The sequence below is a fragment of the Macaca mulatta genome, chromosome 5, assembly GCF_049350105.2.
Source record: "Macaca mulatta isolate MMU2019108-1 chromosome 5, T2T-MMU8v2.0, whole genome shotgun sequence".
NCBI lineage: Eukaryota > Metazoa > Chordata > Mammalia > Primates > Cercopithecidae > Macaca > Macaca mulatta.
The window spans coordinates 174,585,410-174,610,485 of NC_133410.1; the positions used below are offsets into that span (position 1 = coordinate 174,585,410).

A 25,076-nucleotide genomic window follows, 5' to 3' on the forward strand; every position below is an offset into this window, starting at 1 on the left:
GGTAGACATTTAGGTTGCTTCTACCTCTTGGCTATTGTGAATAGTGCTGATATGAATGATATGAACCGGGGATTGCAAATATCTCTCAGAGACCCTGTTTTCAATTATTTTGATTATCTATCCAGAAGTGAGGTTGCTGGATCATACAGTAGTTCTATGTTTAATTTTTTGAATAACCTTTATACTCTTTTCCATAGTCATTGCATTATTTCAAAGTCCTCGCTAAGAGTGCAAAGGGGTTCCAATTTCTTTCCATCCTCACCAACACTGTTATTTTCTGTTGTTTTGATAGTAGCCATCCTACTGGGTGTCAGGTAATATCTCATTATGATTTTGACTTGAATTTTTCTGATGACTAGTGAACATCTTCTAGTGATAACTTGAGCATCTTTTTGTATGCTTAATAGCCATTTGTATATTGCCTTTGTAGAAACGTTTATTCAAGTCTTTTGCCTATGTTTAAATCAGATTATTTGATTTTATCTTTCAACTGTAGAAGTTTTTATATATTCTGGTTATTAAGCACTTGTTAGAGATATGATTTTCACATATTTCCTCCTCTTTCACAGGTTGTATTTTCACTCTGTTGATTGTATCCTCTGATGAATATAAGTTATAAATTTGATGTCATACTACTTGTCTACTTTTAGTTTTATTGTCTGTGCTTTTGGCGTCATAGCCAAGAAATCATAGCCATATGTAATGACATGAAGTTTCTACCCTATATTTTCTTCTATGAGTTCTATAGTTTTCCAGTCTTATATTTAGGTCTTTAATCAATATTGTGTTAATCTTTTAATGGTGTAAGATAGGGTCAAACTCCATTCTTGTACATGTGGATGTCCAGTTTCTTCAACACCATTTGTTAAAGACGTACTAAATGTTTTTATTCAGCATTCCTGCTCATGTTTCTGACTTCCATTATGGCTTATTTTGGTCCTGCCTGTAGCTTACATTATAGATTTTTTTAAATTAACATTTTGTTTTTTCTGTTTGAAAATGTGGATTTTTTTACTTGAATTTATAAAAGTATAGTTTCACTGGATATAGTTGGCCGCACATTTTCCTTTGTTGTAAATAAAGCTTGCAAAAATAACTTCATTTCAAACATTTTTGATGTACAATTTTGCACATTAAAGTTATCAAAAGAGATTTAACGAGCACTAAAAATTTAATAAGTTAATACCCATATAAAATGAATGAACAAAGAATTACTCATAAAATGAAGCTGCTTAAGATGATTTCTCAAGGCAGTTTTCCCAAATTCTTGGATACCTCTCATGTAGTAAAATGTATCTTAAACGTATTATAAATCAATGTGAAAGTCTATTCATTTATTTTTTAAACAAGTAAAATTCTGAAAGTCACATCTCATACAATCCAAAAAAACAGAACTATATACAGCTCATTATATGAATATAAACACATGGCTGTTATATAAATAAATTAAATCAAGCTGTATCATTTATAAATTTTATAGATTATGGCAATTGCAAGGTCTGTTTTTTTTTTTTTTTTTTTTTTTTTGAGATGGAGCCTTGCTCTGTCACCAAGGCTGGAGTGTAATGGCATGATCTCAGCTCACTGCAACTTTCACTTCTCAGTTCAAGCAATTCTTGTGCCTCAGCCTCCTGAGTAGCTGGAATTACAGGCGTGCACCACCTCACGTGGCTAATTTTTGTATTTTTAGTGAGGACAGGGTTTCACCATGTTGTCCAGGCTGGTCTTGAACTTCTGAGCTCAAGCGATACACCTGCCTTGGCCTCCCAAAGTTCTGGGCTTACAGGCATGAGCCACCATGCCTGGCCTTACGTTCTTTTGATTCCAGTAATATGAGAGTATTTCAATGTTATAAAATATGTTAATTTGAAAAGTAATAGGTCAAAATTTAACAAAAACCTGTCTCAAAATTTCCACAAATACTGAATGAATTAGAATTCAATGTATGTTTGATGATAAAGAATTGAATAATTAAGAGTAGAAGGAATTTTTAAAAAATACAATAAATAGAAAAAATCTAGTATTTCTTGAGTGCCTACACTATACTAGGTGCTGTGCCAAGCTTCTCTAATCTTCTCAGCATCCTACTGAGGTTAGTACTCGAATTATCTTCATATTACAAAGAAATTGAAGTTGTGAAAGGCTTGAGTAACCTATCTAACATCACACAAGTGGCATCTGACATTTGGCGGAGCTAGTTTATTAATTTTTTCTTTAGTTATAGAGAATGTGTTTTCTTTTCTCTAAAATCAAAATAATCAACCAAAAATTGCTTAATTTAATACTAGAGGTATTCAAATAAAAACAAATACATTAAAATATAACATATTTTAGAAAACTAGAAACTTTGCTGTGGGACTAAAATAAATGGAATAACACATCATGAACTGAAATGTAAAAGTGTAGTATTATAAATTATCAGTTCTTGTCAAATTAACATATAATAATTCCAAATTAAATTCCAATAGATTTTTGTTTTGTACCAGGTCAAATTTTTCTAGAGTTTATCTTAAAAATAAAATAGTTGGAAAATTCACAAACAATGGTAATGTGGGGGAGTGGATTGCACTATCAGAAAAACGTTATGAAGCCTCAGTAATTCAAATTCTGTGGCAATGTCAAAAAAGTCTTCTGTATAAATGGACAAACTGAAAAGACCAGAATTATGCCTGAGGGCATAGAAGACTTCTGTCATATACTTGTAAGGATCATTTTTCAAACAAATTGGGAAAATGGATTTTCTCAGTAAATAATACTTAAATCATTTTAAAGGATATGTGAAAAATTAAACAACTTTTACTTCATATTGCATATTTTTCTAAAGAAAACAGTGCTTTATTTTCTTTCTGAAAAAGGTATGTTGAATACATGAGTTTAAAATAAGAAAATTTAAAATAACTTGTTCAGATTATCCACATAAAATTGTTTTTATAAAAATACAAAAAGCACAAATAAAAATGAAAACGAAGACTATTATAACACATAAGGTTGAGGGACCGTTGGGTCATTCATATGTAAAGAGCTGTTATAAACTGATAAGATGCACCCCACAGCAGAAAATGACTGAGAAAGTAGAAAATTCAGTGAAGTATCAGTGCAAGTAGATATTTAATTAGTATATCAAGTTCTTTAATCTTATTCTTTATCAGAGAAATGCTATTTGAACTAACAATAATTTGGCATGTTTCACCTGTCATATTGGTAAAGATGGAATTGAATGTTAACATCAAGTGATCATAAAGATATGCAACTTCTCAAAGTAAAAATTACAATAACCTTTCAGAAGGACATTGAGCAATTTGTATTATACTTTACAAAATGTACCTGCACTTTTGCCCAGATATTTATCCTAGAGCAATTATCTGAGTGTGTGCAAAGGTAGCTGATTATTATAATAGTGAAAATTGGAAGCAAAATAAATTTTGAAAACTTAAAGGAAACTCTGATTTGAGAAAATGTTTACAATATATTATGAAATATTTAAGGCAAATCAAAAGGTAGTGGCATGAGAAGTTCTGTATTTTAAATTATGTACATTAGAGACAAATTTATGGAAGAATATATAACAAAATAATGCTTATCTCTACTTGCTGAGTTTGCAAATAGTTTTTATGTCTTCTTTGTTCCTTTAAAAAATTATCTGCAATAAGCATATGTTATTTTGGGCAAGAGAAAAATATTCTCTTTAGTAAATATGGTCATTGTTCGACAATAATGTGAATGTACTTAATGTGCAGAACTGTACACATAAATATGGTTAAAATGGTAACTTTTAAATGGTGCACACATATTATACCACAATTTAAAAATAAGGGTTTCAGTTCACATGCATATCTTTCTCAGATTGAGCCTTCCAAGGTACAGAGAGATTTCTGTTCAATCTAAGGCTATTCTTCATGTCACGTGGTTCATGCTGGCAACAATCCAGAATGTGCAGCTAAGAGGGTAGCTGTGTTGAGCTGATAGAAGGGCACAGTATTGATTCTTGCATCCTTTAAAATTGACTAACCTTTGAACAAGGTCAGTCAATACTATGTCTTGAATAGACTTAATATTTTCTATTTTCCTGTATAACCCATTTAGAAGCTATTGATTATTTTTTGCAGATATTTCTTTGTAATCACTCATCTGTGATTTACAAATATGGAGTCAATTCACAATAGTATATTTATATTGCCAAAGACATTGCTTCAATTTAGCAATTACTGCATAAATACATTCTTATTCTATTAAAATAGATGTATCTTTTGATGTGTGAAATAAATTCTTGCTATTATAAACTTATAACCTAGTAATATAATGGTTCAACTTTGAAAAATAACTGAAAAAAGAAAATACAATTTATCACGGACTTTAGGAAAGCTCAGATCTTGTTGGAAGATCCATGCATGACTGAAGAGATGGTAGCATTCCATAAAGATTTTGAGCGACATGAAGAATTTCAAGGAACAAGGAAGGGGAAAGTAGAATCCACGTAGAATTATGTTCACTTTAAGTAAAGGAATGGGAATAGAGCTGAGATTGGAATACTTTGTCAGAGCACAATAGCAAGAAGTTAGGGATGAGTGGGATGAAGCTTATGTGCTTGAGATCATGAAAGATGAGGCAGCAAAGTTGGGTTATTACTAGAGTCATTGATTCCAAAACCCTGATGGGAAGCAAACTCTATTGAGATTACCGTGGCCATAAAGTATATGATGAAATGGAGAAGAGTAAAATTAAAAGCCAAAGTACTCTTGTGAAACTATTACATTATATTCAGAAAAGAAGTACAGCCAGCATTGATGGCGAAAGAGGAAAAAGACGGGATATTATAGAATATCATCTATGGAATTTGACAATTAACTAGATGTAGGAGTGCAGTGGGAATTTAGGAAAAACAAGTCTTAGTCCATTAATGCCCCTATAACAAAGCACCTCAGACTGAGTAATTTACAGACAATAGAGATTTATTTCCCAGTCACAGAGGTAGAGGCTGAGAAGCCCAAGGTCAAGGTGTCTGTAGATTCAGGTATCTGGTTAGTTCTCACTTTCTACTTCTTGCATTTTCACTTGGCTGAAGGGTTGGAAGGGACAAAGGGATAAAAGGATAAACTTGTTTCCTCAAGCCCTTTTATAAGGGCACTCATCTCATTTCTAAGGGCAGAGCCCTCCTGGCTTAATCAGCTTCCGGTGGCCTCTTCTTAACACCATCACTTTGGGATTTAATTTCTAACATATGAATTTTGGAGGTACATACACATTCAAACCATAAGGAGAGGTATAAATAATGTTCTGATGAATAGTGAGTGATGATTCATCAAAATTTCAAAGTCAGATGTTATCACATAGGTTTAAGCAGAAAAAATATTTTAATAGAATAATTTGACTCCTGGTTTCCACCTGTCATCAAACTGATGTTTGTATGTTTCAGAGCATAGATAGAATAAGGAAATGGAGTAATACTTTATTTTATGTATTTTTTCAGGGTTTATATTGTGAGGAATGTCTGAATATATACCATTAAATAGTAATATGTAAGAATCTTAATAGTGCTTTGGGATTACCTGAGTATTTTTCTCCACATCATTCAACTAAAGTCTTGAGAGTTAATTCTGGTGAGATAAGCCTGATATGGTGACCTCCTGTTTACAGCAGTAAGATTCGTTCAACCTCAGAATGTTTAAGTAAACCAGCAAACTGAGAAGTTAGAACTTGAACTCAGGTCTTCTGACTCCCAATCAAGAATAGCTTCCAGATGTAGAAAAAGTTGTATTTTTTTTCCCTATAACATGATACAATTTCAGAGCTGAACAAAACCTTAATGATCAGTTATTTCAGAGACTGGCAAACATTTCTGGAAATAACATACAGTAAATATACTTGTTTTGCAGGCTACACAGTATTTGTCACAAATACTGATTGCTAACACTGTAGCATTGAAGCAGACATAAACAACGTGTGGTAAAGGAATGGTTCCGATAGAACTTTTACAGAAACAGGCTTCAGGCAGAATTTGATCCATGGGTTATAGTTTATTGATCCCTGATTTACTCTCTCTGAGCCTTATTTCTGAAGAAAGAAAAATATTGTCACTCTAGAAAGTTTATTAGACTTGTCCAGGTTTCTTCTGGCCGTAGCATAGCAATCTATTTAATCTTGCTGCTTTTTTGATCTAATTGGCAAGGTTTGCCTATTAGATCAAATTCTCTAATTTTATAATTATAAGGACATTCTCTATCCTCAGCCTTATAAAGTATGGTGCAAATATTATGCTAATTGGCCTTTTTGTGGTGCTCATGGAATTTGTTTAGGTAGTCAATAGTATCTTAATTGTGCTGAAAAAAGTTCATTGATTATATATATCTTTCTCTGGAGACTCGCAGACATACAGTCCCTTGAAATGTTGATCTGCCTTTCTTCAGGATTCTTCACTCTGCAGCATCGGAAAACAAAGTCTTTAATAAGCACAATTGGCAGCAATGGCATCTATTCAATGTTGCAACTTAGACTCCTAACAGATCACAGGAAATCTTAAAATTGTTCCCTCGATCTCATACTCCAAGGGACCTATAATTAATTTTGAGTTGTTACTTATACTTAAGTCAAAAATAAAATATTTATAAAGTTGTGTTTTGTATTTTTCATTTGATCATTCTTTGGGGAAAGACGCAATATATTTACATAAAATAACATAATGCAAAACAACCAGATATTTTCCAAGTGTGTTTGATTTGTTATTCAAGTACGAATCCTGCTAGCAACCTTAGTCGAAGGCCAGAATTTTATGTCTATAGTCAGAGCCCTATGATTTGATTTTAGAAAACCTATCTTTATTACATTTTCTGCTTTTAGAGGGCTCTGTGTTTTATGTTAATGTCAGGCCAGTTATGTTCCTCCACGGTGCGTGGTGTTTAAACCAGAAGATTAAAAACAAGTTAGAAAAATTTTCTGCTTAGAGTTATCCCCATCCAACTGTGTGTGTGAGTGTGTGTGTGTGTGTTTGTGCATGTGTTTCAAGAGATCAAATATTAACTATTTCTTTGCAATCCAAACACACTTTTTAATTTTGAATGAAACTGATAATACACATACTTCTAATTTAGCTTTTCTTTTCCTCATGAAGAAGGCAGTAGAAGCTATCTGCATGTCATTATAAAACTACTCTTTCAATCTAAGAAGGAAGCCAGAATGTGAGCCTTGGGGGAGTCTCTGTTTGTGTCTATATTCAAGTTTTGCTGTCTCTGCTATAATAAATGAGTTCTTATATAATCATATAGAGTTGAAATCTTGGTGGTTGCTATAGGGAAAATATAAAATGAAAAGTAGTATCAGGCAGTGATAGTATTCTCCGTTTGGAGCAGACTTAAAGTAAACACAAAGTTAAAGGCAAAAACCAGATATTATTTCCTACTTATATCCTGAATATAGTCTAATGTTACATTGGTATTTAGAGATGTAGGAGAAAATATTTTGGGAAGTTTATAAAAATAAATGAGATACTAAAGCATTTTGAAAATCAAGTGTTGAGGATTATTGGGAAAAAATGATCAATGCTTTGCCTTTGGATATTTTGAAAATTTTTGTAAACATTTAAAAAATGGAACCTTACAATGAGGTGAAGACAAAGAAAAACAGAAAAAGATAAACTGCAAAGAAGGAAGATAAAAATAAATGAACAATTCTATTAAAACCAACTTATGGCCAAGCGCAGTGGCTCACACCTGTAATCCCAGTGCTTTGGGAGGCCAAGGCTGATGGGTCACCTGAGGTCAGGAGTTCAAGACCAGCCTGGCTAACATGGCAAAACTCCATCTCTACTAAAAATACAAAAATTAGCTGGATGTGGTTGCAGGTGCCTGTAATCCCAGCTACTCAGGAGGCTGAGGGATGAGAATCACCTGAATCCGGGAGGCAGAGGTTGTGGTAAGCTGATATTGCTCCACTGCACTCCAGTCTGGGCGACAAGAGCGAAACTCCATCTGCAATGAAAAGAAAAAAACCAAAAACTTATTCCACAACTTAATGTACTACATTTTTAAAAATTACATCCCTATTTTCTTATCCTTGGCAGATTTCTTTCTTTGTTACTAGGAAAGTACATGTTAGTTTATATGGATATTTGAAACCAACTTTAGTGTACAGTTTCATCACTGATCACTGTGGTACCTAGATATGAGATGCCATGAGAAATATTTGTAGTTATCCTGTGTCACTTGGGAAAGAAGTAAGTTCATTCAGCATTGATTTGCAGTAATTAGTGCTTACCTTTGTGTTAAATATTGTGTTCAAGAAAGGGGAGAAGCATATACTTTCCAGCACAGAATTGGTAATACTTTTCTGGAATATGGATTCAGTATTATGTTTTTATTTTCCTTTTTTCTTTCCTTCCTCCTTCTCTCCTTTTCTTTCTTATTTTTTCTTCCTTTCTTTGTTATTCATTGAGACTTCTTTTACATTCAGCCTTTTGTATTTTCACAAAAGGGATTTCTGAATATTGCTACAAACTATAGTTTTGTAGTAGGAGCATTTCGAATACTCATAATTTGTTGCTTTTGACCAAAGTCCATCATAATTTCTAGAGTAGAGAACGGGCATACTATGAGCCGTAAGCATCTCAGATGTTTTAAGTAGAATAGAGTTAGAATGAGTTTTTGAATGTGAAAAAAAAATCCAAATGAATTTCATTGCATCAGATAAGCACATTTCTCGTGTAAGTTTGGCTTTACTTTCGGTGTAATGAAGTAAGAAAAAAAGAGTTGTTGGAAAAGTAAAGTCCTTTTATAAAGCAGTAAGAAAGTCGTCTTTCCTAGAATTGTCTCTTGAGTTGTCTTTACACAACTGCATCATTTTGAAACAAATCACAAAATAAGGGTTATGTACAAGATGCTCTAGATTGAAAGGTCTTTGTATATACATCTTTGGATCTAGAGAAACATAGTGACATCAGCCTTTGATTATCATTAGATGGATAAATTCTAATTCTAGGACTGTATTTAAAACATTTCAACATACACAATGATATTATATGTTCTGGGAATGTGGCACACTGGGGTTATTTTTAACGTAATTATAGATGTCTGACTGGTCGTCTTTGAAATAAATTATTTTTAAAAAAGGCTTTCATGGAAAAGTTAGAATTCTTCATGGTTCAAGTCATGTTTATCTTGGGAAAATTCAAAATAAACTATTTGAATAAAAATTCGTTTGCTTTACAATTGTCCAGATTAACTTTACAGAAATTTTTTGTTAATTGCTAAAATATCTAGTTTGTTCAACTACTCATATTGTACTTCTCCTGTCATTGTAAAACAGTTAAAGAAAATGGGAAAACATGGTTTCGAGGTGTTGGTTCAGAAAAAAATATTAGGATAATTATAATACAGGAAAAGAATTAGCTGTACATGCATTTTTACTGTAGACCAGGGTTCCTTACCTCTAGGAATCAAATCACTATATGTAGATACAATCATTTTTACTCTGTGGGTTGTTTACCTCCATTTTGCAGATTGTTTTAAATTTTACAACGATGGATCTTTACAAGAGTAGTTTGTGCTGGTATGACTACATTGAAGTAAGAGATGGGTACTGGAGAAAATCACCTCTCCTTGGTAAGATATCTTTTCCATCTTATGTTGCTATGTATTAATTCTGTCCTGTCCAAAGAAAACCAACTGATTCTCTCGAGTCATCTTAGAGTTAAAAATGTGTGTGACTAACATTATTTTTATGTTAATTATACTTTTTTCAACCATACCAAAAATACTCAAAGACAAATGGATAAATACATTCACTGATCAACTAATTTGAGCTAGCTTAAGTTATGAGGTGGCCGCTAGGATTTGAACATAATGATTGAGAATAGCTTTCTCATGTATTGTGCCTATCATGAGTACTCATCGCAATGTTTCTGTATTTTTGCTTTAAGAATCAGTTTCAACTTAAAAAAAAAAACTAATTTGGGGTGTACATGTTGTGTGTTTGTGTGTTTTGTTTTTGTTTTGTTGCTAAGCCAGTGGTGTAAACTGTTAGGTACATGTTTGGTAGCTGGCTTCCTATGTCAAGCATATTAACTCTTATTATATTATAGATGTCACAATTTTGCTTCTCAGAGAGTTTTCTGTGGCTGAGAAGAGACATTTGCAGTTTGTGTCATAAACTATAGTCAGATTTGGTGCTCATGAAAGTCTGCTGCCAACATTTAACCACAGACCACACTATTAACTTGCATAGGCAGTTTACTGTTGCCCTCTGTTTTACTCAAAGGTGAGAGCTGTTTGGAGCATGCAGGCATCCACTCTATAACTCTATATTGATCTTTTTCTGAGATTGTAACTTTTTCTTTACTCTTAGAAGTAGTTTTGCTCAGTCGAATTGATGAACTGTGCAGCTCTTTTAACATCTAACACCTACTGAATGGGCACAATTGTATTAAAAGTGACAGCAGCCACAGTAAATCCAAGAGATCTGTAGAAATGTTTAAAAATAAAGAATTGAACGAATGTGGTAAGTCAGATTGAGGAAAACATTGTCTTCTATATTTATTTATTTATTTATTTATTTATTTATTTTTTGAGACGGAGTCTTGCTCTGTAGCCCGGGCTGGAGTGCAGTGGCCGGATCTCAGCTCACTGCAAGCTCCGCCTCCTGGGTTTAGGCCATTCTCCTGCCTCAGCCTCCCGAGTAGCTGGGACTACAGGCGCCCGCCACCTCGCCCGGCTAGTTTTTTGTATTTTTAGTAGAGACGGGGTTTCACGGTGTTAGCCAGGATGGTCTCGATCTCCTGACCTCGTGATCCGCCCGTCTCGGCCTCCCAAAGTGCTGGGATTACAGGCTTGAGCCACCGCACCCGGCCAAAATTGAATTTTTTTTTTTTTTTTTTTTTTTTGAGACGGAGTCTTGCTCTGTAGCCCGGGCTGGAGTGCAGTGGCCAGATCTCAGCTCACTGCAAGCTCCGCCTCCCGGGTTTACGCCATTCTCCTGCCTCAGCCTCCGGAGTAGCTGGGACTACAGGCGCCCGCCACCTCGCCCGGCTAGTTTTTTGTATTTTTAGTAGAGACGGGGTTTCACCGTGTTAGCCAGGATGGTCTCGATCTCCTGACCTCGTGATCCGCCCGTCTTGGCCTCCCAAAGTGCTGGGATTACAGGCTTGAGCCACCGCGCCCGGCCTTATATTTAGTTTCTTAGCCTAGATAAAGCAATTTTTTACATATGTATGCACAGGCCAAAGAAAATATTTCATTAAATTCATATTAGAGAAACAAACCTAGAGCTAAAATTCTGAACAACACTTCTTTTTAGAGCACCATCAGCATTACATGGCTCAATGTATAATGGACCACCAGAGTGAGGCAGTGTAATCATGGTTTTTATGTGAAAAGCTTTCCCTACCATTTCTTCTAAGACCTTGCTCCAAAAAGTGCAGCACTTAGATTGGTAGCATCAAAATCATCTGGAAAATTGTTAGAATTGTAGAAACTTGGCTCCCACTCTATATCCTCTGAATTAGGGTTTGCATTTGAATAGATTTCCTAGAAATTCAGATGCACATTATAGTTTAAAACATACTGCTCTGTGTTACCTGCCTCTAATTTGCTTTGCAATTTAGGAAAATATGTCTTCACCTGTTAGCTGTTAGCATGAACTTGCTTTATGCAAGTTGGCTACCATTTTTCATACACTAAAACTATGTATGCCATTTCCAGAGACACATAAGAATGGATAACATTGTAATATGTTTGTAGAATTGTTGCATGTGCTTTATCATATTTAAGCATTTTGTGATCATGTGAAAGCTTAGAGCATAGAGGCAGAAGTAAGCATAAATATTTGTGGAAAGATGGGGAAGAAAGGAAGGAATGACAGGTATTATATTCCTTTGCTGTAATTCATATTTCTGGATACAGAATTAGAAGACATGCTCAAGTCTTCTGATAGTATTTGTTATTCTGCCTATAACACCACAGATTATAGCTTTGTGATGACATGGAATGTGTGCAGTGATAAAAGATACCAAGAGCGGCCTCAGGGTTTTCCTAAGGAGTTGCTATTGAACCTGGGTGAATTAAGAACTCCCCTCCGAGCCAAGAGCACACTCTTTCTTTCTTTCTTTCTTTGTTGGAAATGGAATCTTGCTTTGTCACCAGGCTAGAGTGCAGTGTTGCCATCTTGACTCACTGCAACCTCTGCCTCCCAGGTTCGAGTGATTCTCCTGCCTCAGCCTCCCAAGTAGCTGGGACTACAGGCACGCACCACCATGACCAGCTAATTTTTGTATTTTTAATAGAGACGAGGTTTCACCATATTGTCTAGGATGGTCTTGAGCTCTTGACTTCGTGATCTACCTACCTCAGCCTCCCAAAGTGCTGGGATTACAGGCATGAGCCACTGTGCCTGACTGAGAGCACATTCTTAACCAAGTCATTTCCCTGCTATTGGCCAGGTTGACAATTTGAAACCACTTTCTTAGGGTGACTTGAACCTTTTTTCTATTTCCCGTTAAATAATATACCCCACCTTAATGCATCATTTGACCTTTTTCAAATATTGTTTTTGAGTAACTATCTTACTTCTACATATGGTAACAATACTGACATCAGTCAGTTACTCTGAGGCTGATAGTCAAATGCTTTATAAATGTATATGAAAAGACTGTTTTGTTTATCTACCATTAGTAAGTAAATATTAAGGCATAGTTGTGTCTGCAATCACTTGGAATGGAAATGTGAACCAAATCAGTGTTTACATATTATTTGTGGCTAGTACGAAAAGAACGTAGAATATAGAGTCCTATTTAGGAGTTTCTCTTTATTCTTTTATTTCTTTTAGGTAGATTCTGTGGGGACAAAGTGCCTGAAGTTCTTACTTCTACAGACAGCAGAATGTGGATTGAGTTTCGTAGCAGCAGTAATTGGGTAGGAAAAGGCTTTGCAGCTGTCTATGAAGGCAAGTCACATTGAATTTTAGAGAGTAGTTCATCTTATACCTCAACAGAAATGTTCATTTCTTAATTTCGTTACAATGACATTATTACCATATTTTAAAATTATGAATTTTTCTGAATCTGTGTTATATTCATACAGATAATTTTAATAAAAATACTCAGTAAATTTAATTGCAAGAATAACCTGTTTTCTAGTATCAGTGATGTAACAATATCTAAATGTGTTCAGGATGTGTGGAGAAAAAAGCAAATGGCACAAGCCTTCTTAAAGTTTCATTGTTTCTTGATAGTTTTAAAACATTATGAAGAAATTATCATTTTCCTTTGTACTGATTTTGTGTCTGTTTGGTCCCTGTATTCCTGAAATACTTTTTATTAGAGGAAATTGCACAGAAAGTAATTGTGGCGATTTCTGGGGCATGCTTTATCTAAATAAGAAAGTCAGCATTTGAGGAAGGACTTAGAAAATGCTTTGTTTTATCCTTCTCTAAAACAATAAACTGGCATTGTGCTTTCTTGGCTTTAAAACCAAGCTGCTTTCTTGCCAGGTTGTGGGTGGAGGAGACACTTCCTAGTACAGCAGTTTATGTAATTTTGAAGACAGAAGATTTCTGCTTCCCTTAAACTTTTAAGTAAATGGCAGCATTTTGTTTTAAGGATTAACTGCCTAGTAGTGAAGAGGATTATTTGGAGGGAGTCACAGACGCTGCGCGCGTGACACTAACTCACTGCCAGAGACCCAGTGAGTTCCGTTCAGGATGAGACTCCTGTTTTGATGAGCTCTTGTACCTGCAGTCGAAAGACCAAAGGAAGCAGCTCAGAGAATCACAGAACAAACTCACAGAGAATAAATTCACAAAGCCACTAAAGGTTTTTAAAGGTTAAAAAATACCTTTTGGTTAAGATAGGATTAAAATTTATTTATTCCTTGACCATTATCTAATATTTGTAGTTATTTGACTAGGTTTTTTTTTTTTTTTTACCATATAAATATTTACTACATTACAATCAGTCAACTTTGATTTTTATAGCCTGGTCTTTATGTACTGAACTACAGGAGCTGAACTTCGATGTTAACCTAGAACAAAATGAAAACGAAATGGCATGTCTAGGCTTAGTTATTTGTTTGTTTTTTGGCTTTCTTCAGCGATCTGTGGAGGTGAGATACGTAAAAATGAAGGACAGATTCAGTCTCCTAATTATCCTGATGACTATCGCCCGATGAAAGAATGTGTGTGGAAAATAACAGTGTCTGAGAGCTACCACGTCGGGCTGACCTTTCAGTCCTTTGAGGTAAAGTCTTTTAGGCTATCTTCCTGGCACATATTCTCCATAAATGACAATGGCATTGAAGAGAATCCTCATTAAATCTGCAAAGAAACAGAGAGTCAGCCATTTAATCAGCAAAGAAGCAAAGGATCGCTCATAAAATGCAACATCAAGAGCCTAAGAGTTTTTTTTTTTCTTCTTTCCTCATTCACAGACATTTTCAAGAAGATTAAAGTGAGTTTACATTATCTGTGCTATTTGAATTAGAATGTTTGAAGTACTGACAATAGTTTCTTTTGACAAATGCACAGGCTGATTTCACAAGAGGGTCCATTAAGTAATAGAAGTTTTATTTCTCTTCTAAACTAAGAGGTTAAAAGGTAGACAGTCTTCCTTGTAAGAGGAACAAAACATTTTTCACCTTTTTTTTTTTTTTTACCATTACACAGATAATTGTTTATATCAAAAATAGGGATTTTAAGTGTTCTTATGAGCTTTCAACCTCCTTAAAAATATTCGTCAGGGAGATCAGCAGCATCGTTGTGTTATTCGAGGAAGGGCCAGAAGAAATCAAAGTCCAATCAGAAATTTTGGATCAAAGTCCGGATCCAGAACTAACACACTGGTCCATGGGTCATTTTTGCGGGATGAAAGGGACGGAGTTAAAGATTTAAAGTCAGGAAATAGGGGAATTTCTCAGGAACTCCAGAGGATGTTTAAATGAAAGAGTTGGTCTAGAAATGGAGAGTTCAAGCTGAAGTGGAGAGGAACAATGAGGTCCTGGTGGTAGGTCCCAGCCAGGGTTAGAAATTTAGATGCATGATTGGAGATGGAGACTTTACTGATTGGAAGATTCATTCACTAGGTGATCAGAAGGCAGTAGTGAGCGCTACTACCCATTGGGTAGTAATGAGCACTGTGAACACTACCTACTGAGGGCAGTGATCATGGTCATGGTTGTGTGTCTGCACCTGCAGCAGGAGCACCAGGAGAATCCAGGCATTGCCAGTAAACCCAGAGAATCTCTCATCCTCATCTGCAAGCCTGTGCATTCTGTTTCTTCAGTACTTGTCTCTGTCCCCTTGCATGTACCACCCAGATGTATTTCCTTTTGTTACCAAAAAATATATACTTTCTACTTTAATCATCATGTTGTATTTTATGCTCCTGACCACTTTATTTATTTATTTATTTTTGTACTTTTGGAAACTTTGATTCTGCCATTATTTGATTGACAGTTGAACTTTGTTATTTTAATGGACTAATAGATTTGCAAATACTGTTCAAATAGACCAGTTTATGGTTGACAGTGAACTAAAATTGAGTAGAAAAATTTCACCCACGATTTAGACCAAAAAAAGAACTGATAAAAATTATCTAAGCAATGCCTGTATTTGCTGTGTTTTGCGATATTTCAAGAATAAAGAGATTAACTGTCTTTTAACATGTAATTCAGTTTTTTTCTGGAATTCTACTATAGACATGATGCCAGAAAATGCATTCATTCCATCAACCTGAAAACTGATGCATGAAATTGCTACCTTAGTTGATTTGTACTTTATTTTTTATTTATCAATGCAATAACAGTGATAGTCTTCAAAAATAAGATAGCATAAGGAAAAATGAAAAAGATTTGCACCTCAGACACTTATAATTATGCCTGACACACAATAGTCACTTAATAAATACTTGCTTACTGAGTGGATGAATCAGTGATGACTATACTTCATGACCTGGGAAAAATCATGTCATAGGATGGCTGAGAGTACATTTTATTTATTGTCTCTAGTTTCCTGTCCTATCTTCATATTACTTTATTTCTATATGTTTCTGCCTCCCTCATTTATATGTTAGACATATTTTGATATCTGGTAGATCTCTTGTCTTTAAATGACCAAAACTGAACCCTTGCTTATTTTGTCTCACTCACTAAGCCTGCTCTTCTTCTATTTATTTCAGTACTATTTCAGTACTTTTTGTCACCACTTATCCAAGGAACATCCTTAATTCTACCTTTTCTCTTAAGCCCTGCAGCCAACCTATCAGCATATTTCAGTTGCTTTGTCTCTAAACTATACCCCATACACGATGACTTTACACCACCACTGTTCTCACCGTCCCCCTCTTTGCTTGGAATTCACAGAGAGAACCTCGGGTCTCTACTCTTGCTCTGCATATCCCGTTCGTCACCTCACAACCAGAGTGATGCTTTTACAATGTATGTTAGATTATGACACTGTTCTACTTACAGGGGGTTTCCATCACATCTAAAATAACATCTAGACTTGATTATCATGGGCCATGTCACTTGTGATTTGGTCTTTGGCACCTCCTCACTTCCTCTGTGTCAGCTCGTCTCACCCTCTTTCTCTTTCTCAGAAACACCAACCTCACTCCCATATCACAGCGTTTACCACTGATGTTCCTCTGCCCCAGGTCTTTGCTTTTACTCTCCTGTTGCTTTATTTGGATCTCTGCTTAATTGCTGCCTTCTTAAAAAGTTCTTGGCTGATAACACTACTTAAAATATTGTCTTACCTATAATTATCTCTAAATCATCACTCTGTTTTATTTTTAGTTAATTGCACTTCCAGCTACTGGAATGTATGCTACAGATCTCTTTATGTACATGTTTATTATCTGTCTCTCTCACTAGATTATGTCCACCACCGGGTTGGGTTCTTACCTGTGTCTCTGATCATTTTATCTCCAGCAACATTGTTTGTGAGATAATGTTTGATAATAGACGAGATAAATGGATGGATAGATAATACGTAAATCAATGTTTGAGTGTGTGACAGTTGGCGGATGGAAATGAATATATCCTTCCTTTATTAAAGGCTTGTAAGTTTCCATGCAGAGGGAAACAAGCCTGGATAGATAAGAAATATTTAGATTATGGAGTACCTGGTATGCTGAAGTTAGACTGAATTTAGACTAGAGGTGCTGAGTTTCAAGAAATTCACAAGTAACAGGATTTAAAGGTACCTAATAAACATCTAAATCTTCTAGGTAAGGAAACTGAGTTTATGCCGTTAACCTAGTATCACACAGGCGAGTACTAAAAAAGCATTAAAACCCAGGTACATTTGATCCTGATTTTATTTGCAAATTTGCCTATTTACTAAAAGTTTGGAAGCCTAAAATTAATATTTGCAGTGCCTTCTGGGTCATTCACAGATGTGTACACAGCAGCAAATTTTGAGTCACCTAATGTGCCCATTGCCAGCTGTCATGTGCCTTACTGAGAAAATATGTGTGTCAGATTATCTTCGTTCAGACATGTATGGTGTATATATAGTGCTGTTGGTTGAAAGTTCAGTATTAATAAATGGGCAACCTATATTAATGCGTCTTTAAACAGAAACACACAAAAACAAAATGTTGTGACTAGAATCTCACAGGAACTCTAACCCTGGGAGCAATGAATCAGTACTTGCTAGTTCAGTATTCTGAGCAACTGAATATAATGTAACTAGTATGAATATCAAGAATCAGCTTTATATATTTTCTTATTTGTTCTAATAGTCATTAGGTGGTTGTTTAATTTAGTCAGTTATCTGTTTATATCAATTCTTTTGTTTACCTGTGTTTCCAATACTCTGTGATTTTACCTGACAAAGTCCAGTTTTTATTCACTGATTCTAGTCTTTGCCTTATTTCAAAAACTGTTTATATTTTTATTTATTATTCTTTTTTTTTTTGAAATGGAGTCTCACTCTGTCACCCAGGTTGCAAGGCAGTGGTGTGATCTCGGCTCACTGCAACCTCCACCTCCCGAGTTCAAGAGATTCTCCTGCCTCAGCCTCCCGAGTAGCTGGGACTATAGGCACGTGCCACCACGCCCGGCTAATTTTTTGTATTTTTAGTAGAGACAGGGTTTCACCATGTTAGCCAGGATGGTCTCTATCTCCTGACCTCGTGATCTGCCCTCCTTGGCCTCCCAAAGTGATGGGATTACAGGCGTGAGTCACCGCACCTGGCCTTGTTTATTACTCTTTATGTTACTGTATTCCTCTTCAGATATAAGGGCCATAAAGATAAACTTGTCTATCATGCTGTTGAAATCTACTTTAAAGAACTTCTTAGCTGTCCATCATTTATGCCTCTATGTGAATTTATGTCATGGCACCTTTGCCAGTGCCATTTGCATTTTCATGAAAGTGCTGAAACAAAGTCTATGTGCCTTTGTCAATGAGTTTCAGGAATCTTTGAGCAGGAAGGAACACTATTTGGGAGGTAATAGAATCTTGATGCTTCTGTATTTATACCCTTTGGGAAGTGCTGTGGTCTGGATATTTGTGTCCACCCAAAATTTATATGGTGAAACATTAATTCCAAAGGTGATGATATTAGCAGTGGGGTCTTTGGGAAGTGATTAGTCATGAGAGTGGAACCCTCATGAATGGAATCAGTGCTCCAATAAAAGAGACCTAGGGGCTGAGTGCTGTGGCTCACGCCTGTGATCCCAGCACTTTGGGAGGCCTAGGTGGGTGGATCACCTGAGGTCAGGAGTTCAAGACCAGCCTGACCAACCTGGTGAAACCCCATCTCTACCAAAAATACAAAATTAGCTGGGCATGGTGGCATGTGCCTGTAATCTCAGCTACTCGAGAGGCTGAGGCAGAAGAATCTCTTGAACCTGGGAGGCAGAGTTTTCAGTGAGCCGGGATTGCACGTGCCATTGCACTCCAGCCTAGGCAACAAGAGCAAAACTCTGTCTCGAAAAACAAAACAAAACAAACAAACAAAAAAGGCCTAGGAATCTTCTACCATGTGAGGGCAAAATGAAAAGGCACCACTTGTGAAGAGGGCGCTCACCAGACACTGAATCTGATAGTGCCTTAACCTTTAACTTGCAGCCTTGAAAACTATAAGACATAAATTTCATGGTTTGTAAGCCACACTATCTATGATATTTTCTCATAGCATCTGGAATGGACTAATATAGGAAACTTTCTCTCCTCTGGTAGTCATTGGATACATTATTTCTTAAGACCAATATACTGAAGTGAGTTTGTATATGAATATAGATCCCCTCTGAAAGTAATTTGGAAAGCTTGTTTTCTATTTAGCAGCACAGTCATTTGTAAAGAAGCTTCTGGTACTATTATTTTATTTGAGAACTTTTTCAGTAAGAAGAAATAAAAAGAGAAAAAGTTTGGAAGGCTGGAAATGTTTACAGTAATAACTTCAAAGGAATGTCACCAAAGCAGACAAGAAGTGAAATAAACCTGGAGCTTACTTTTGTTTAAATTGAAATTACCACATACATTAGTTCAAATGGTATTAAGTTTGAGGTACTTGTCAACATGACTACACATTCTGATTTGGTGATACTTTCCTTACGAAAACCAGAGCTGATAAATACCCTTAACAATCACAGCAGCGAGCTGAAACATTCTAAACTATGTACATACGTTTTTATCTTGGTACTTGGTAGACTGCTTGTCTGAAAGTAATCCTTTAAATCCTTTAAATATTTTTTATTAATTTATGATAAGTAGGCTAGTCTTTGTGAATGAACTAAAAAGCCGAGATAAGGAGGTTTTAATTAGTTAAGGATTTTCTGCTTACCAGGTACTATTTCTGGGAGCTTAGCTGAGAATATATTTTGGTAATGACTGTAAAACAGAAGAGTAATGCAGCTCTTCATGAATTATGGCCTAGGTTATCATTGTATCTGAAAGATTAGCACTTGTTAGTTTCAGTAAACTTGCCCAAGGTTCCACAGTTGGTAGCACTATGATTGAAACCAAGGCCTGGCTCTGTGCATTTATGTCCCCGGGTCTAGTAGTAAAGAGAAGCATCAGTGTTCTATTAATATAATATTATGACATTCAATTCTTTCCTTTTGTAACTATCCTCTCTTGTACATTTTTGTTGTTTAATTATTATGTGTCAATCGGGGCATGTCTGTTTTATTCACCACTGTTCACATACTGTCAAGTGAATACTATTTGGCCATAGCAGGTTTACAATAAAATTATTAAATTTATGAGTAAAAATACTTGTATCATGGAGAAAAAATGAAGTGGCAGCAGTTAAATAAACCTAAGCAAGACCTGTGATGTTGCTTTTAACATGTTTGAACTTTTTTTGAGCTGTAATTATTCATGTGTTGTGTCAACTTTAAATATTAAATTTTACTGCTAATAAACATTAAATAAGATAACATAATTTAAAATAATTATGTATTAAACTTTTCACCTTTTTACTCATTATTCCTTTTGTTTATACTATTATTTGCTAGACTTTACTAGATTTTTCTCATTATAAAAATTATTTTTAATTTTTAATGATAAGTGCTTATTTGCATTGTTTTTATTAATCAGTTTAACATTTTCCTCCAAAGCATAAAACAGCTTTAACATTGCTCCAGGTGCATATCATTTAAAATACTATTATCTCTACAAGTTGTATCATTTACATTGCATTAATTATATCTGATTACATTAGCTATGTTGTAAAGCTACATTGTAACAGTCATGAGAGCTATATTTGATTATAGTAAAATATACATGACATAAAATTCCCATCTTAACCAGTTGTTAAGTGTACAGCTCAGTAGTGTTAAGTAGATTAGAAAAGGTCAAGCAATTTCCAGAACTCTTCATCTTGCAAAGCTGAAACACTATCTCCATCACACAAAAACACTAATTTTTTCCTCCTTCCCCTGACGCCTTATGGCAACCTCCATTCTTTCTGTCTGTATGAATTAGAGAACTTTAGGTACCCCTTATTAAGGTGGAATTTTATTCCATTGTATGTGTATACCACATTTTATTTATCCATTCATCTATCAATGAACCTGTGGATTGCTTCCACTTTTTGGCTATTGGGAAAATGCTGCTATGAACATATGTGTGCAAATATCTCTACAAGACTGTGCTTTCAATTCTTTGGGGTATTTGCCCAGAAGTAGTATTGCTAGATCATATGGTAATTCTATTTTTAATTTTTTAGGGAGCATGGGATACCTTTTACTAAAGATTATTATCTAGAAATTTCTAAGTGTTCAGATATTTTTATAAATAAGTAGATGCTGCAATAGATATTTGTGTAATGGTATTTTGATTTGGAAATTTGGTTATCAAATGAAGGCAAGCATGTGAGTGGGTCCCAAGCCTGGGCCTGACCCCTACCTCCAGGGATGGCTTTCCTTCAGTGTCAGAGCTCACCCACTTGCACTGACCACTAAACTCTGTACAGGTTGGCAGGTTTAGAATGAGAAGTTGACCACTTTTGGTTAACTTCCTTCCTTTCTTTCCTTCCTTCCTTCCTTCCTTCCTTCCTTCCTTCCTTCCTTCCTTCCTTCTTTTCCTTCCTTCCTTCATTCTTTTCCTTCCTTCCTTCTTTCCTTCTTTCCTTCCTTCCTTCCTTCCTTCCTTCCTTCCTTCCTTCCTTCCTTCCTTCCTTCCTTCCTTCCTTTCTTCCTTCCTTCCTTCCTTTCTTCCTTCCTCTCCTTTCTTTTCTTTGTTTCTTTCTCTTTCATTCTTTCTTTGTATAAATCATTGCTTTTGGTGTTCTTTTACTGATGAAGCTTAAAGTTACTGCCATAACATCAATAGACTTGATTCACATTTTAGTTTCAACCATATTTATTTCTATCCATTCCATATATTAATTGATGAAGTAATTTGATATAGCTCAAGAAACTATTGCACAAATGACACAAATAAAGTAACTCAAACATTCATTTGTGTTCATTGTTATTACTCATGTGTTGATGTAGCTGATGAAGTATAATTATAATTAGTAAAAATGGAGCAAATTCACTGTGCAAGCCTTGCATTTAGGATTAAACTGGAAAAATAAGTAACTGAAGACCATTCAGGTAATTGATGAGATGTCTAGAATTGTTGTTGTAAAGATATAATGTATTTCCAAATATCATAAATTCGTGTAGATGAGGCACATATTATTTTCTAGGCAACTCAACATCTGTGGCATTCACTATGTGAGAATGTTGTTACCCCAAATACCAGGTACATATTTAATATGTAAATAATATGTAATGCATAAATATGTACTAGTGAATTTAACCCTATAATTAGCTATTTTTACCTGTGAAATATTTACTCTTTGTGTATCATATAAAATATTTAAAATTCCAATTTTTACTAAGTAACCAGTGAATTCACTGTAAATTAAAATGTAAAGTGAATGATTGTATATCTATTAAAGGAATAGAGTGAGTTTTATAGACCAGGCAATATAAATTATCCTATTTCTTTTTTTAATCATTGAAGAAATCTGAAATTTTGAGTTTCATTTCCAATGGGAGCTATGCTGTCTTCCCTGTTAGTACTATAATTTTAAATAATAATATTCTTTAAATAGTAATTGAAACATTTGGTAATTAACCTTTTTAATTTTTACACTGTAGCCTGGTTTCTAATATGAAGCAATGTAATATTATCATTATTATTATTTTATTTTTTTTTTAGATGGAGTCTCGGTCTGTTGCTCAGGCTGGAGTGCAGTTGCGCGATCTCAGCCACTGCAGCCTCCACCTCCTGGGTTCAAGCAATTCTCTGCCTCAGCCTCCTAAGTAGCTGGGATTACAGGTGCCCGCCACCATGCCTGGCTAATTGTTTTGTATTTTTAGTAGAGACAGGGTTTCACCATCTTGGCCAGGTTGGTCTTGAACTCCTGACCGTGTGATCCACCTGCCAAGACCTCCCGAAGTCCTGGGATTACAGGGGTGACCCACTGTGCCTGGTTGTAATATTATTTTTATTAATGGACCTTCTAGTACAAGATGTTGCTTCCTTCATTGTGTATTCTCAATTCTTGTGGTTTTCTATCTCATTCTTTCTCCCCCCTCTTCCAATATGATTTGTGAATCAGGTGCAGTTCATTCTGTGCTGCTTTAAGCAGGGGAGGATAGTTTGGTTTGCCAAGACCTTTGCTTATTTTGTCTACAGCTTTTGTCGTTTATTCTGTTATCAAACTCTACAACTTCAAATCGGATATATTATTTTCTATGTTGTCCCCTTGACCAAGAACAGCCTTTGGCCATCTGGAAATGTTCTCATATTTACAGAGAACCCTGATTTTGAAGGGATTCTATTAAAGACTGAGATAAGAGGTTTTATGTATATATATGTATAATATATATGTGTATATATATTATATATGTATAATATATGTGTGTATATATTATATATGTATAATATATGTGTGTATATATTATATATGTATAATATATGTGTGTATATATTATATATGTATAATATATGTGTGTATATATTATATATGTATAATATATGTGTGTATATATTATATATGTATAATATATGTGTGTATATATTATATATGTATAATATATGTGTGTATATATTATATATGTATAATATATGTGTGTATATATTATATATGTATAATATATGTGTGTATATATTATATATGTATAATATATGTGTGTATATATTATATATGTATAATATATGTGTGTATATATTATATATGTATAATATATGTGTGTATATATTATATATGTATAATATATGTGTGTATATATTATATATGTATAATATATGTGTGTATATATTATATATGTATAATATATGTGTGTATATATTATATATGTATTATGTGTGTATATGTGTGTGTATAAAATATATATGTGTATATATAATGTATACATATATTATATATATTCATATATATTCATATATATTATATATATTCATATATACTTTATATATATATATTTGGCCAAATTGGGCTTGTCACCCCTGGTGACCAATTGAGTTACAGTTTTAAAAAGTGCTTTTAAAATTAGATATTCTTTATATAAATATTTTCCATTTATTCCCATAATTGCACACACACCAAAGAATTTATTTTTAGGAAAAATATGGATTTATGACAGGTACCCAATGAGCACCTAACTTAAAATTACAGCCTTCTCTCCCCAACCCAACTTCTCACACTTCTCTCATCCTGATACTAACCAGGCCTGTTCTTAATTAATTTCTGAGATCAGATCATATCAGGAACCTTCAGAGTGGTAAGGCCATAGACATCTTCTCACACTTCTTATCTTGCTACGCTTTCTATTTTTCCATTGAATTGATGACTTTCTAACATTTTATGATTTAATTATTTATTTTGTTTATTGTTCCTTTTCTGGCTACTCATCAGTAGAATGCAAGCACCAGGAGGACAAGGTTATTTGACATTTTTCTGAATGATGCATACCAAGCAGGGAGAGTGCCTAGTGGAGACTAGGCACCGAGTATTTTGTGACTAGGAAGCAGCAAATGTAGTACTTAGTTCTAACTAAATCTGTGCTTCAAAGTGTTTTTGTTTGTTTGTTTGTCTTTATACTATCTAATTTGAAGATTATTATTGTTAGTGTATTGATAAGGCAGAAACAGATTTTTCCACCAACTATACCAGCAGTTTCATGTTTCATGCGTTCAAGTTGCAGTTCCGTGGACATTCCCCGATATTTCATGACATTCTGTGTATTCCTTAACACTAGTAACAGAGTTTCATAAACTAGTGAATTGTATGTTGAGTGATAATTGACAACGTTTGATACTTTTCATGGTGTTTTCATTGTAGATGTCTTTGCTTTCTAGTTTTAAATATCCAATAAGCAGGTGAATCTATGAAGACTTAACTCTAGTGGTCAACTTCTATAAAAGGTGAAAAGCAAGAATTTTACATAAAAATTGTCTTACAATTTTTAAAACAATTTATAAATTTTGATTTTTTTGGTGGTTTGTTTTTAGAAGCTCAGGGCTGAAACATGGGTCCATGAACATGTAGTTCCCTCATAAAGTGTCATAGGCCAATAGTTTGACCTAATATTTGCATTCAATTTTTAAAGAAAGAGATTGAGTTTCCCCTGATTATCTGGGTTGAGAGG

At 34.6% G+C, this 25,076-nt stretch overlaps 1 protein-coding gene across 2 annotated transcripts in view; it reads left to right on the forward strand.

Annotated features, from left to right (window-relative positions):
- Positions 1 to 25,076, forward strand: part of TLL1 (tolloid like 1) — a 226,633-nt gene that overhangs the window by 152,984 nt on the left and 48,573 nt on the right. For both annotated transcript variants that reach the window (XM_028848870.2, XM_015139468.3), the window contains 3 exons: positions 9,488 to 9,590; positions 12,808 to 12,924; positions 14,070 to 14,215. In XM_028848870.2, coding sequence (XP_028704703.2) covers positions 9,488 to 9,590; positions 12,808 to 12,924; positions 14,070 to 14,215 — 366 coding nt within the window. The remainder of the gene's footprint in view (positions 1 to 9,487; positions 9,591 to 12,807; positions 12,925 to 14,069; positions 14,216 to 25,076) is intronic.